Source organism: Triturus cristatus, chromosome 6 (assembly GCF_964204655.1).
Source record: "Triturus cristatus chromosome 6, aTriCri1.1, whole genome shotgun sequence".
Classification (NCBI taxonomy): domain Eukaryota; kingdom Metazoa; phylum Chordata; class Amphibia; order Caudata; family Salamandridae; genus Triturus; species Triturus cristatus.
This window is the reverse complement of record NC_140589.1, coordinates 347,861,111-347,877,081: the sequence shown is the minus strand read 5'-3', so window position 1 is coordinate 347,877,081 and position 15,971 is coordinate 347,861,111. Positions and strand designations below refer to the sequence as shown.

At 42.4% G+C, this 15,971-nt stretch overlaps 1 protein-coding gene across 7 annotated transcripts in view; it reads right to left on the bottom strand.

The window, feature by feature from the left end:
• KIDINS220 (kinase D interacting substrate 220) overlaps positions 1 to 15,971 on the bottom strand; it is a 1,251,292-nt gene that overhangs the window by 1,021,575 nt on the left and 213,746 nt on the right. For 4 of the 7 annotated variants that reach the window (XM_085610740.1, XM_085610739.1, XM_085610743.1 and 1 more), the window contains exons 4-6: positions 4,821 to 4,919; positions 1,219 to 1,317; positions 50 to 151 (exon numbers count right to left, since the gene is read on the bottom strand). In XM_085610740.1, the coding sequence (XP_085466866.1) occupies positions 50 to 151; positions 1,219 to 1,317; positions 4,821 to 4,919 (300 nt within the window). The remainder of the gene's footprint in view (positions 1 to 49; positions 152 to 1,218; positions 1,318 to 4,820; positions 4,920 to 15,971) is intronic. The other 3 variants (XM_085610741.1, XM_085610744.1, XM_085610742.1) reach the window with 1 other exon arrangement.

Below are 15,971 nucleotides of genomic sequence, written 5' to 3'. Positions count from 1 at the left end.
AGTTAGGTACTAATAAGTAAGAATTTAAATGCATGCTTTGCAAACTTACTTTGTCAGAACAATTGACTTTAGCTCCATGATTCAGTAACAGTTGAACTATATCAGAGTGGCCTCTTCCTGCTGCCCAAATGATGGGGTATACGCTGTACTGCTTGAGAGAATGACAAGAAGTGGAAATCAAAGAGTCACATACATTTTTAAAGAAGATGTACAAAACATGTCAAATAATTTTTATTTAGGAGGCTAATCACCTTACAGCGAAAAAGACTGGCGTTGCCCCCACACACTGCTCATATCTGAATGTTCTAGGTGCATGTTACTCACATACACAAACCTTAATATAACAATCAGTTATCAGAAAACTGCCCCATGGTACAGAATATAATGTTACTTGCATGCAATACCAGTTCTCTATCTTGGGTGTTATCATGAACTTCATAAACAATCCACCCTCCTCCCCTGTACAGCTCATTTAAGGTGGATTATTATGAATGATTACGGACATTTACATGGTATTTCACATATGATTTAAGAAACATTTCATCAGTATGATGAATGCGGCGGGGAATGTGAAGTATTTCTTCTATATTCAGTGTCAAATTAGCATATAAAGAGCGCTCAAAATGCTGATATGTTTGGATTGAGAAAGGCTGTTGAATCAGCCGAAACGCGTCCCAATCAACTACAGCTATTTTTAGTGGTGCTTGTAGAAATACCAAGTGAATTTCTTTTTAACTCTGTGCAATTAAAATATGGACAGTTTCGGATCTCAGAGTGCAGGCTTTCTTTTATTTAAGAAGGCATTCTTGGAAGAAAAAAAATGAATATATATATCTTGGAAGGAAGTCTTTGTTTGGGAATATATATATATATATATATATATATATATATATATATAAAATTTTATTTTGTAAAATTCCATGGTCTTGGTGAAGCCAAACAAAAACAATATGGGGCCTTGCCCTGACGTGCACAGCACTGGAAAAACACGAGCTGTTGAGGCTTGGCTTCATCAAGTGACCGGAGTTAATCATCCAACATGTCATGGCACTTCCACGGGCCTTACAAGACAGTTACAAAAAACACTAGCTAAGGTCCGGAATACATGCCTGCTGTTGTTCCATGAAGGCACACTTAGCCGCTACTGGTTATTAAAAACAAATTATGCAACTTTCAAATACATATTTTGCAATTTTCAGTAATGCCTTAAGAACTTACCAAACCCGTAATATGTGGATTTGCTCCTTTTTCAAGAAGCATCTGCACGATTTCAGTATGTCCTTTATATGCCGCCCACATAAGAGCTGTCCAACCTCCCTGTTGAAAAAGGGACCAAAATGATTTAAAGGAAACGTGTGCTAAAACATAAGTTGCATTCAAGTTATAAAGTCATTCACATTCTCCAGTCTAAAATGCTATCATCCAAATAAAAGACCAAGCGAAGAAGAGAAAGGCAGTAAAGGGATTGAAAAATCTAGGTCTGAAACCTAGGTACAATCATAATGAATAACATTGAACTAGTGCTCCAAGAACCTTAAATATGCCTGTCCTGCCCCCGGTTTCTTCTGGGAGACTCTTGTTCCACTCACTGCCAAGAGACTTAACACCCCTTATTATTCCTGCTTGCCCATTCCTGATGCAAGCCCGATGATGTACCCCCAGTTCTAGTGACACACCCATCTAGGATTGTAGGTCTGTGGCCGAAATCCGTTTGGTGCCTCCTACAATATTCCGTCCTGATGACGCTATTCTAATTAAATTTGATTTGTGGACGGAAACGATGACAAGCTTTTACTGTGGACCATTTTTTTAATTGATTGTGGATTTCGACACTCTTAACTCAAGTATTGCTTGTTACATCATAATGTCCCTATCAGTCACATGTACATATATTATTATGTATTGCACTTGCGCACCATTTATTCACTTCATCACTTTCACTGCGTCATCACTAAAAAGGAGCACCTTGTCTTTTGATAATGTGAACTGGAAATCCTAGTCCTTGCTTTAGAAAAAGATTACTTGTTAAAATGAAAATAAATGCACAACTCACATAATAAACCTTACGAGTAATACAAGTTTTTTTTAACTATTGCGTGGAAGTCATGGGCCACACTTCCCCCATTGAGACCAGTTGCTTTGATGATAAGAGGATTAATCCCAGCAATGATTGGAGTTTCCAATAGGAAACTCTACAAATCATGAGATTCTTAAAATCAGGGTTACAAACTCCATTTTCTGAGCAATAACAAAACAGTTTTGTGAATGTGGCCATTAGGCAGTTTCGTTTTTAAAATATTCTACGTCTCAGAACCAGCCTCACAGACAGCAGCGCTGGGGACTAAACAGCCACTTCCAACTGCAACTTTCATAGAAGTCTTAACACAGCAGCAGGCAGTTCACTGACAAGGACTGGTGCAGTCACATGGAAGTAAGGAGGGGCCTGAAAATGCCCCTTGAATCAAGTGTTTACCCAAGCAAATACGTAGAATATCTACTTTAACCCCTTCGCTGCGGCGCGAATCCCGCCGCAGCGCTGGGGGAGTGAGGGGTGAGCGCGGCGCCGCCATGCTCATGACGGAACCACGCCGTCATGAGTCACGGGCGAGCTGTGCTCATGACGGCGTGGTTCCGTCACGACTCCACCCACTCTCTATTTCGCCCGCACAGGCGGGGAATTAGAGCCGTGTGGGAGGAGCGGCCGCCAACGGCCGCAGCATGACGGAACCACGCCGTCATGAGCACACGCCGCCCGTGGCTCATGACGGCGTGGTTCCGTCATGAGCGCACAAGGGGTTAAAAAGAAATATGGTACAGACGCTTTTTTCATAATCATGGAAGCAAAAATGCACACTCGGTATACTATGTGCCTAAGGGCCAGATGTGTGACCATGTCATTTAGCGACTCGCAAATTGTGCTCAATTGCGAGTCGCAATTTGCGAGTCGCTGAATGCCATGTACAACAGTGTCTCATTAATATGCATGAGGCATGCAATTTGCGACCCCATTAGGAATCGCTAACTGTTAGCGATTCCTAATGGGGTCGCAAATTGCATGACTCATGCATTTTAATGAGGCCCTCGCAATTTGCGACCCCATTAGGAATGGCTAGCCCTCCCAGGTATGGTGGCCTGGTGGGCTCAAAAGACCTGCATGTCTAGGACTGCTTTTAAATAAAGCAGTTTTTTTGTTTTTTTATGCAGCCCGTTTTCCTTAAAGGAAAATGGAATGCATTTATAAAAAGAAAAATGAAACGTTTTCGTTTATTTTTTTAAGGGAAGGTAGTCCCTGGGACCACTGCCTGCCACTAAAATGTATTTTCCCCTGCATTTGCGAAGGGGTCCCTTGGGGACCCCTTCCCATTTGCGAGTGCTTTACCACCCTCTTGAAGAGGGCGGTAAATTGCGAGTGTTTTGCAACCACAATTGAGGTCGCAAAACATTCTTACATAGTCCTCTGACTTGCTATTAGTAAGGTATGGCCTTGGAACGCCCCTTCCTAATAGCCACTCGCAATTCCTATTAAGCGAGTCGCAAAAAAATTGAGACTAGCTAAATAGGGATTGCACATGGCCCTATTGGATCTTGCATACGCAAACGGGTCTCAAACCCGTTTGGGTATGCAAAATAGGGTTGTACATCTGGCCCTAAAACTTTAGCGCATACCCGGAGATCTTTGTTTTTAATCCAATATTATTTTACTGCCCCATCTGAGCTGTTTTGTTATCACCACTTTTCCCCTCGCTCCTACATAGGGCCAAGTTTAGTACTGCACGATGAAACACTAGCTCCCCTGGAATCTTCCCAAAATTAAGGGGTTTGTGTTGCGGGTCTTGATGTGAAAACATTCTATTTCAGAAGCAAGAGAGGATCCTGCCTTCGGATCCGCACCAGGTGCATAAGTCACATATGTATGGGCTACAGATGGGGCTATGGTAGCAACTACTACAGAACAGGGCTACCCTGCTTTATGAGCCTCGCCTAAGTTTGAACCACAGAGCCCTGCAGGGTCACACACTGGACATGAGAAACCCACACTAATATTCAATATCAGACCATAAAGATCTGTACCCCCTAAAAGGTGTATTTTCAGCTTGAGAGCTATTTTAATTAAAATACACACACTATCTGCTTAAAACGCATACATACATAGTAAGCTAAAAAATCATGCCTCTTCATTATTGGTTTCTACCATTCAGTCAAAACAGGGGTGCAACTATAGTAAATCATGCTAATATTCAAGATTATGTTACGAAAAGCAGTAACATTACTTCCAATTCAAAGTAAACCACTGAAAATGAAACAATTACAAAAACGAATAAAATCTCTTAGCAAATATACCAAAACTAGGGGTTAATTATGTTAACACTTCATTTCATGGAACCCAAACTGCAATGGCATTTTAAAATTATACACCTGCATTTATACTCTGCTTTAGCAAAAGAAGCGAATAGCGTCAACAAGCATGTGTGGAGCATATTTGCTGACTACACCTATCTTGCAGCGCGCGATATAATTAAAGCAGCCAAATAGAAGCGGAGAAAGAAACTACAGATATTCAGCAGACGGAGAAGACAAATAAACGTGGCTAAGTAAGGAGTTAACCCTCCCAACAAAAACTATTTTGAAATGCATATCTTAAATACAACTAGTGATACTTACGAGTTCAAAGGGGAAATGCAACCAACCACACCAGTTCTCTACCGGGTAAGCACTTGCAACAGGTAAACGTTAGCACAGATACACCGTGGAAAAGAGTTGGATCTCAATCGCTAAATATGAAAGGTAATTCACCGGATAAAAACAAATCAACACAATACCATGTCCCGGTGCTCCAGGTTAACATTCCACTCGAGCAGCTCTCGTATGACTTCCACGTGGCCCTCCTTCGCCGCACAAATGAGAGATGTCCAGTTATCCTAAGGAAGAGGAACAACACAAAAAAACATGAAAAGCGCTACCGGTAATAAGGCTGAGCATAAGGCTGAGAGCAACAGGTAATACGGCTGAGCGCAACAGATAAGGCCGGGTACAAACTGTAGTCGTGCACATACCAAGTGGTCGTACCAGGTGGACATCGGGCCGGAATGTTCCAAGCACGAGACAGCAGCACGACTCGTCGGGAGCAGCGCGAGGCAGAGCGCGCGGTTTCGAGCCTGCTATTTTTCTGCTTACACTAATGACAGTACGCACTCACGTTCAAATTATATGATACGAGGATCTCGTTACAGCTTGCGATGCAGTTGTGCTTTTCTCAAATACGCTCTCAGCCTTTTAAACACAAGCTGTCGCAGTAACCACGTAGAAAACGGTGGAAGGAAGGTGTGTGCCGGGGCACAGCCGAGGAGGAAGTACTTTTACACAAACGTATTTAGTTGTTTCAAACCCTGTTCAAAAGCAGGCATTTTAACAGCACCCTAGTACTGCACACCATGTGTCGCTTAACGTAGGATAAAGTACCCCAAATGTATTCAAAGGGGCAATGCTAATACCAAGGAGCTGCAGGTGGAGAGGACGAGTGCTTTCATGATGTCCTGGAACGCCGAGGTGGCACAGTGCCCTCATGGCATGACATCATGACGCACCTGTCGCTGGGGTAGTTAGTTTCTCCTCTACCATATTACAAGTCTCTGTGGGGATGGAAGCTGCAACTGAGGCCACAACCAATGGTGGCAATGTAAGCACAGAGTGCTAAAGAAACGCTTGTTCTCCTGGCCCAAACAGTGTCATTGCAGGTCGGTACTAAAAGGAGTTTTGGATCTTAAAAGCGTCCCAGGAAGAGACCCGGTGCTGGGACTAAAGTCATCTACATGGTTTATGAAGCTCTGCTCCCTTGTCTTATACGATTCCTGACCCGCTCTGTGCATGTTATTCTCAGTGTGGTTGACTATCAGGCAAGTTCACCGATGGCTCCCATTTTATAGATTATGGGCCCGATGTAGAGTTTAGCAGTTTGGGCTTTGGGCACCCTGTCGAAATGGCAACAGAGTAATATCAATGCCAGACCCACCCCCCCCCCTCTCCCCACCACCCAACAGCTCGGTTTAAGGCTGGACAGGCCAACAATATGTTGAAAACTAAACGTACTCAGACTCCTTTGGCAGTCAGATGACAATTTGTTTGGGCTACCCATCATTCCCACTGGTGGTGAGGTACAAAAATCACCCCCCACACCATGGGAGAAGCCTCCCATGGTGTGGGGGCCATTAGGTTTACATTTTTCAAAAACAAACTCCCGTTTTGGGAGTTAGATTTTGCAAATGTAAAACATCGGAAAAGTTTGTTAGAACTATCAGTCAAACCTTTCCAACATTGACAGGAACCACCAAGCTGGCAGTTCCAACCAATATATAGTAATTGAGAGAGGGCTGGAGGGCATCTCTCGATTTGGTTCATGGAGTAAAGGCAGGGTGGCGGACGTAAAGTCCTCAGCCACTCTACCTGCCTTGACTCCCATCTGTCAAATTCTTAAATCTGACGTTAATGTCAAGATTCTAGTCAGAACCGCAGGGCTTTTTTTAGCTGCATCACTTTTAGTTTGCCAACCACTTCTCATAGGTCTTCAGTTTCCCATAGCATGTCTAGGACATGCATGGAAATTCGGGCAAGGGATGGTAGATGTGTTTGCGCGCATGTGTGTGTTTTGGAGTTCAGTGGATTTCAGGTATGTGCAATTCACAAGTTGGTAGTCTCCTTTGTAAGGGGCCATCGTTGTCCATTTCGAATACTTAAGTCTGCATGGACACTAGGCGTACTCCTCCCCAAAACAGCTTTAACTGTTGGGTGGAGGGCAGTACCGTGGCAGATTATTTGATATAGATGCAGTTTCCCTGTCAGTTAAAACTTTGACTGCCTTTTTCCTGCCGGTCTGTGATCTACATTCTGTTGGGAATGCCATTGATTCCTGGAACCATTTTGTATTTCACCAGAACCATCATGCGCTGATCTCAGGAGGGGTAGCACAGCTGCATCCTCTGGCCATGAAGTAATCACACTTCTTCTTGGAAAGACCCCACGATAATCAAAATGTATACACACTTTGGCTGCTGATCTGCACCTCATAAGGTGCGAGGATCAGATGGTGAGGGATTCTGTTGTTGTGAGGGGTAGAGAGAATTGTGAAAAAGAGAGGGAATAGCGAAAGAGAGAGAAGGGGGGGCGAGAAGAGATGCAGATGCACAGAATAAAGGCTGCTCAAGTAGAAAATGGTTGTGGTGGAGTGAGAGAGGATTATTACCAACCTGTTGGCTAAGCAGTTTAGGCATAAACTAACTTAGAGGGTTAATGTGCCTTCCAAAGAGCCCAGGATGGAACCTGCTTGCCACAGATTCCTATTCTCGTACAGTAGCTTAGTCGGCTTAAGAGTTTGTTGTAGAGATCATTCTGTTGGCCTTAGGTCACACATTCTGGTTAAATGGAACAGTGGGTTACACTCCTTGCAAATAGATTCAGGTTACGTGTATGATGTATTGTCATGTAAACCATATAGCAAGACTCAACTCTGCATTAGGCCTACTTGGAAAATGTTGACCTTTAGCTTATGTGTAAAAAATTGTGGTCTTTGCCCTTCTGGGGAAAATATATATGTCACATCCTTCTGACCCTAATGTATGAAGATGTCATATCCTCCCAGTAGTGACATATGAAAGACGTCCTATCCCCCAGTAGTGATGTATCAAGAAGTCATTTGCTCCTGGTAGCGACATTAATAAAAGTTCCTCGTTTGACAGTTGAAAGAAAGAGGGGGTCCGTACACCGTAGATGTGGTGAATGGAGCTTTATTAGCCACGTCGGAGAGCAGCGTCCAGACAGGACAGATTCCTTTGACAACTGCCTCACAGAACACTTGTGGAAATTAGCAGAAATCGTTGTTAGCATGAGCTGAAGCCATCTTGGTTGTGGCAGCCATTTTAGTTAGCCATGTGCTGGCCATGTGCTTCTTGTCTCTTCACTGTTGCCTGCTCTTCTAATCTGCTTGAGTCATAAGTTACAGTTAACTCCTTCAGCACTGAGCCAGAGCAATGCATGATCAGAAAGGCCTGTAGCTGCTAGAATACACCTGTTTTAGAATAGATCTGTCAGGCTGTTTTTACTGATGTAAGTAGAAATGTCTCCCCTCCCACTTTGTTGAGCAAGCAATTTTTGTATACCCATGTTAGTCAATAACTATTCTTGTATGTGGCAGTAACTCACCTTGGTCTCATGCTGACAATGCAACTAATGCATATATAAGCACCATGGTTTCTGTACTCCTTGGACTCCATCATATAGTGGCCTGAGGATACCGTATGGACGTAGTCTCCCTCATGAGAGGTTAATAAATGTATTTTCTTTGATATTACAGCTTCCGTGCCAATTTCTATTTTATTAGTCTAAGGACTCAAGTACGAAGAAGGGCGAACCCCTGCGCCAATGGGCCCCTGAAAAGGCTCACTCCCACAAATTAGCACCCAACATGGGGCTCATCAGGAGACGCGGTCGCCCAAAAGAGTGGTCTCGACGGAGGATTGGAATCTCGCTGAGGATGTACACTGCATGATGAGACCCTTGTCTTTGCAGACCAAAGTGCTTTTCCAATTTTTCTGATTTGACCCTCCAGGTGGTGACCGGTCCCTGACTGAGATCCCTTTGGCATCCGTCTCACAGTGACCATTAGATCGATTCAGAACTTGACAGTTGGAAGCTGGAGACTTTTGTTTGGTAAGGTTGCGATGCGACACTCTTGTTTTGGAATAGCTTGGCCAAGATTCTGGTTTCTTTGTTTGTTTGCTGCAGCAAATAAAGGCAGGTAATATGGAGATTTTTCTCTACTTTTGGATAATTCTCAGGATAAATACGCTTTGATTATAATATTACATCGCATTGTAATATTTTTGGCATGCCTGCTCCTAGTACACTGTGGACCAAATACGCCAAAGAGGATCCTAATCTATGCACTTAGTAAAATTCGTAAATGGTGATATGGAGCACTTTTGAGTGTTCTGCCAGCTCCATTGGTAATTAGGTGTATTTTGGAAAAGGTCTGGGGCTAGAGCCTGTCTTTTTTAACATGTCACAGTCTTTTGGCTGTCTACTTGTCTTGGTGCAGTATCTGTACTATTTTTTTTTTTTTTTTTAAGAGTCTTTTCGTTTGTAAATATGATTTACAATTGGTATTTACAAATGGTTTGGTTTGAGTACAGTCTGTGGGCTGCCTTTTGTCCTAAGTGTTGATTTGTGGGTTGATTGTTTATTTTGAGTGTCTATATGGTTTGTGGACTGACACCGATGGTGATGCTTGTGAAGTACTTGTTTGAGTGAGTAGCGATTGTGTTTTTTGTATAAGAATGGCTTGCCTTAGCAAACAGTGTTGTGTGTTCTGAGTGTGCGGCTCCTTCTTGAAAATGTCTGGAATGATCTCAATTTGGTTTGTTGTAGTCATTGTGCTCTGCAGAGGTCATTGGAAGAATTACACTTTAAAATTCAAAGGATACATTGTATAACATATGCTAAATTGCTGCACGCTACTATTAAAAGTAAAGCAGTAACAAAGTATAGATGTCTGAAACTTCAATTATTATATTGAACCAGTGGTTAAAAAAAAAAAAATTAGAATTAAAAACCCAATAATGAAAAATAGGCCTCACAGAAAGTAAAGGGAAAAAACGAATATGTGTGCTTTACATAACTAGGACTTCATACAAAATGTTACAGCATTATCCTTAGATACATTATATTAAATATTAAAAGGCTTTCACATTTTTTGAGTAATTAATTGCTGCTAAAATAAAAGTGCCTCTTTTACCACATTGCACAACGATAGATTTTGACTGGCTTGGAATGCCTGAACTGTGCTCAATTCCCAGCCCCAGGAAGAGAGCTTTTAACAGCTGTTCAAAGCTGTCTGTCCGAAGGAACCTGTCTGTCAGGACAAACGGAGGTAATCAATGGTTTACAAACTTTTTGAGAACATTAAAATACAGCAAAGGGTTTTTCTCCTGAAAAAGCGTAAACGTTGACATCTGCTGGTTGTGAAACACAGCTGAGTAAATAACACATGGCTCACAAGCTACACTCCAACTAAACTATGTTGTTGCACCAAATTAAAAAGGTGAATATTAGTTTCTCTAGCAATGACAATATTACTGAATCTTAGGGGCAAACTTAAAATATAATTCCTAGTATGGCCTTATGGCTGCAGTCTGAAATGCACTTACAAGTTATGCAGAGAGTAGCTGTAGAAACATGTAAATTACATTGCAAGCCTTTATGCAATCTTTATGCACAAGAATTCTGAGCGCACTATGGCATTCAGACAACTGGAATTTTGAGTATGGTCTTTAGGTGCTAGAAAGCACATTTCACAGGAATAAAAACAAAAATAAGACAGCAAAACTGCATCCTACCTTTAAATTATCAGCAAACAGGCACGGAACAGGAATGTTTTTCAGCCATGCTTCTTGAGAGTTACTTTGAATTGTAAAGGCCGCATGGGATAGCCTTGCACAGACAGGGGACAACAGGTTTACGGGTCAGAGGCCAAGTTCTGTATTTAGAACTGACCAGCATTACTGGACGCAAAATGTCCACGCAGGGAGCCACTGTGACAGTGTGTGATTTCTACATTACACTATGAAAGCTTGTAATGTTGAAGAGTAGTTTAATAAACTGATTTCTTAGTATTAATTAAATTACCGGATTCTCACATTGTAGGGTAAAACACTATAGGTAATGTCAATTTTGCTCTAATGATGTCTGAGGCTATAATGTGCCTAGGAAAATTAGGGTCAAAATGAATTCTCAATTCAGGTTAATAATATTTAGGATACCGTCATTAGTAATTTAATTACATTTAAGAAATGGAAGAATTTACTTAGATGTTTCAATGAACTTATGGCCTTGATTAAGCCTTCCTGGAACAAGATTGGACACCACAGATCTGCTTTAGGTAACATTAGCTAAAAGAAATATTGCATATTCTGTTAGGAGCACATGGGGATATCACTGTTTTCTTGAGAAATAATACAAGTGTAGGAGATATGCAGGTGGGGTTTATCCTATTGAATAACATTATCAAGGGGTAGCAGCGTCTGTAGGCCATGTGCAGAGAATAGCTCTTTCATGCATACAGAAATACTGGTTTTCAATCAAAATTGCTGTGCTAGGGCCAGATAAAAAGGCTATGAAATAAAGTTTGCATTAATGTGCTATTATGTTACACAGCTCAATAAGCTAAAGGACTTGGTAGTTGGTTATTAATGTTTTCTAGTTAGCTCAATGTGCTATTTACCTCCTACAAGTCTGTTTGTGCCCAGCTGCCAAAAAGAGGGGTAAATATTGTCGACAGGAGGTCACCTGTTTAGGTTACCTACTGTCGAATGGGGGAAAGGAGGCTAGCTCCTAGGCAAATTAAGGGTAAGCAAATTTATCTTCTCTCTCTCTCTCTCTTTTTCTCACTCTCTCTTGAGCCTGTCTAAGCTGTCTAGGAACGGCCATGAGATAATTGGTTGGGCTCGCTTTACTCATTCATTCCACAGGATGCTGCACCCCACCAGTGCACGTCTAATTCGCTATTTAGTAATACTGTTTTAAAATTGTTAGAATTAATAGTGATAACACCATTATTGTTTGTTATTCTCATGCTATATACAGTTTTGCAAGGGCATTTCTAGTCTCTTATTAGTCTGTGTAATTGAGCGGACAGTCCTTATTAGAGCTGGTGAATAGGTTTTTTTCTTTGAAAATGATGTTACATAGTCCTGATCATGAAAAGGAGACTGCACAGGGTTCACAATGTTAGGAAAGACGCCCGTGTGATCCTCAGCAAACATTTTGAAGGAAAATATTGCTTTATAGGAGTTTGTTTGCCACAACAGGTTCTGCTGGAGAAATTCATGTACCCTCTATGTTGAGGTTCTGTTAGTTATTTATGTAGTAAGGATCCCTGTTAAATTAGCAGTTTTTAGATTTTCCCGCCATGCCTATAACAGGAGAGCATGGTCCTAAGCGTAAAATGTAGGTGTTTTTACGTAAGAAAAATAATTTTAGAAGTGTCTGCAGTCCTGTATAAGTAGTGGAAGGTTCATAAGTAGAAGTGTAGTGAGCTAGGACTTATGAAACACAAGCTTGCTAAGACAAGAGGCACAAAAGAATGCTTGTTCTAAAAATTCCCTTTTTTGAGGTTCTTTAGATGAATAATATAGGAATACACAATTGTAAGAATTCAGAGTATGTCCGCATTGTTTTTCTTTTTCCCTCAGAATTTAGTAAATAAACACAGACTTCCTTGGCTACTTGTGATTGGGAGAAACAAATCAAATCCTGTAACGTTTTACTCTTGTCAGTTCACCAAAAGTTCCTTTTATACTCGCTAATAGGTCCACGGTGTTTTTCTTACTCTCAGATAGATGAAGTGGTTCTTGGGTGCCCTGCTAATGTATGGGGTGCCCTGCTAATGTATGGAGCACCCAGAGACTTAAGAAGTTTTCTGAAATAGAGTATCCTCTCTGTTGGTAGATTATTTGTATGCCTTGTCTAAAGATCTTTTGTTATGACCACCAATAGATATCTGCTGCCCTACAACCATTGCCAGAGGGGCCCGGACATCAGATTCAGCTTGGAGCCGTGGTGAAGGGAACCAGCACAGGCATTGCTAGCAACTAGGATGGCAGTGAAGGTAGAAGGCCGGAAGCGCTGGGCCCATTAAAGAGACGTGAAGTGTGTACCCCTGCCACTGTCTTGGACAAAAGACGGGGTCACAATTCAGGACGGAAAATTCTTTGCGTTGGTCCAGTTTTTGATGCCCAGCTGAGAGACTCACAGACCAACAAGGACTGCAAGGAGGCTTTGCTTGAGGTGACCCCCTTTGAAACAAGGGTTGCTTGAGATACTCCAGCATCAGGCCTCTGAGTCCTGGTCCTCAAGTGAATGCAAGTCTGCACCTCTGTTTGTTGATCAAGAGGTGCCTGGGCATACTGGGTACAATCTGTGGCCCGACAAAAGAGCAGTGCGCCAGCGGAGCAACACAGGAGTTAGGAAAGGACTTGAGTTCAGGGTACAGGTGCTGTGCCTTTGGTCCCTGTTAGATTAAAGTGAAGAATACTGGTCCACTGCCTGAGACACTGGACAGGATTGTTGAGGGTGTTGCCCTGGAAGGTGATTGCCTTATCCTGAAAGAAGAAACTTTTCCCTTAAAACTGGGCTGTGATTGTTTTTCCTGAGTTGCAAGTTGTGCAGCTCCACCATGGTAAAAGTGAACAATAAGAGCCTGCCTGTGAGGCTCAGACGGACCTCTGGCCCCTCTGGCTGGTTGTACAGCGGCTTCTATTCTTCAAGTACTTTTTAGCAATGTACCCCTTTGGTCGTCCCATTTTTTAGTAGGAGCAGCCCTTTGTGGCTCCTCGTCCTAATTCCCATGGCCCCGTTTGGTCCTCCTGGTCCCATGAAGCGAATTTTTTTTTGTGATGATCTGTGTATGCTCTTTATTTTTTATTTCAATAAGATTTTGAGATTTTGTCATATACAAAAAACAAAAAAAACAAAAATCTAAACACGTAGACATAAAACCTATAACATGCACCTTGTCTCGCGTGATGTTACCGGGTAGCGCCTGTTGGTTGTATCGTTTGAGGTACAGTTCGTTTATTTCTGTTTCCTTATAGGCAGCCCTTCACCCTCTATTCTAGTAAAGGGTCACAGGTAGGAACAGGGAAGAAGGGACCAGAGCAGAGAGAAGGGACCAGAGCAGAGAGAGAAGAGAAAAACTTGCTCGCGATTGTCTAGGGAGGTTGGAGTCAAGTCGCTATACTAGACTTCTTCATGGAGGTTCATAGGGGTCTAAATACTTGTCCAGGGATGCTCACATTCCCCTGTCGGGCTGTCTCCACGGTGAGTCTCATAGGGCCATCGCGTCTGCACCTTTAAGGTACGTCACCCAGTTGAGCCAACCCTTAAACGATGCCTTGGATGTGTCTTTCCTCTTATTTAGAACCATTTTTACACCTGCTGTTAGTAGGAGATCAAGTAAGTCGCTATCCCGTTGTGTGATTGGTTCTGTCCTAATAGGGGCTGTTACAAGGGTGGCAAACTCAGTTTTAAGGGAAAACCCTAACATGTCTTTTAGAAAGGCAAAGATCTTCTCCCAGTAAGCTTTGACTTTAGGACAGTGATATATGAGGTGAGCCAGATCCCCCCTTCCGCTATTACAATTCCAGCATTGGTCATTTGTGTTCAAGCCTAGGTTCACCAGGCGCGCTGGGGTCCAGTGTAGTTTGTGTAGTGTCCAGAATTTTGTCTGAGCTAGTACCGGGGTTATCTTACTTTGTGTAGGGGAGGACCATAGTAATTGGGTTTCTTTCTCGCTTAGTGTACCGCCGAGCTGCGATTCCTAGTAATTACGTGTCTTCTCGTTAAGTTTCGATGTGTTCGGTCGTAGAAGTCTATAAATGTGTGACACCTGGTGACCTATTTTATTGAGGTTGGACATATATTGGATGATTGAAGGGTTGGTATGAGACAGTCTCGCTTTAGACAGTGCAGTTTTGATTTTTAGGAAATTATAAAGCTCAATATCTGGCAAGTTGTGTTTGGTTTTAAGCGAGCTGAAAGTGGTAGGACTCCCTCCCTCCTCAAGCTGAATGGGAAGGGAAATCCCTGTTTTCATCCACGTATTCATAGAGAACGGTTTGTCTTTGTATTTTATCTTATTGTTTGCCCATAATGATTCCCATCTCGAATTTATTATTCTAGGTTCCAACTTCTGGTCTACCTTGAGTAGGGCGTTTCTGGTGTTTGTGAGTATAGGGTTTACTAACGTTTTAGGTTTACTGGCTGTTAGAAGTGCTAATGGATCGAGATTATTTAGTATAGCTCTTTCTACTTTCAGCCAAGCCAGTGTGTACTCCTGGTCTGGTAGAATCCAGTAGCTACCCTGTTTTGCCAAAAAGGCCGTTTGGAAGGTCTTAAAATCTGCCAGGTTTAATCCGCCCAGAATTTGTCAGTCTTAGTTTTTTAAGGCTAATCCTTGCTTTTTTTGTCTCGCCAGATGAAGTTATTTAACATCTTATCTATTTTGCGATGGCATTCGTCAGTGAGAGTTAGAGGGAGCATATTAGTCAGGTAGTTGATCATTGGGGTTACCATCATTTTAATTGTTTCAATCCTCCCCCACCACGTAATACATTTCGGCAACCATCCCTCAAGTAGCTTCTTTAACTTATCCAACAAAATGTTTTCATTGTATTCCAGTGTGTTTTTAAGATCGTTGCCAAAGTAGATGCCCAGGTATTTAATGAAACTGGTTTGCCAAGCGAGACCCAAATCTCCCAATATGTCTCTAGTGGTGTGTAAATTGAGAGGTTTGCATTGCGACTGATCTTTGTTAGGTTTATAGCCGGAATGGTCCGAATATTTGTTTATGGAATCTATGAGGGCCATGATGGAGGCTTTAGGGCTTTCAGTGACAACGAGTATATCATCCGCATATGCTGCTAGTTTGATTGTGACCTCATTGATGAGGAACCCTTTCATCTCTTCATTGGTCTCGATGTCTATAATCAGAGGCTTTAGTGCTAGTAAGAATAGTGAGGGGGACAGGGGGCAACCTTGTCTTGTTCCTCTATGGAGCCTGAAAGGCTCAGAGACAGCCCCGTTGACCACTATGCGAGCCGTAGGATTATCGTATAGTGCCGTAACTTTCCTTGTGAAGGCGCTACCCAGGTTGAAAGCCCGCATGCACTGTTCTAGGAAATTCCATGATACTCTATCAAAAGCCTTCTCTGCGTCAAGTGCGATAGCCACTGCAGGCTTGTTCAACTTGGCCGCTCTGTCGATAATGTGGCATAAAAGTCTGGTGTTGTCGTGCGACATGCGAGTCCTGAGGAAGCCAACTTGTGTGTTGCTTATAAGATGTGGAAGTACCTTATTAAGCCTTGCAGCCAGGATTTTTGCATATATCTTGCAATCAACGTTAATTAGGGAGATAGGCCTGTAGT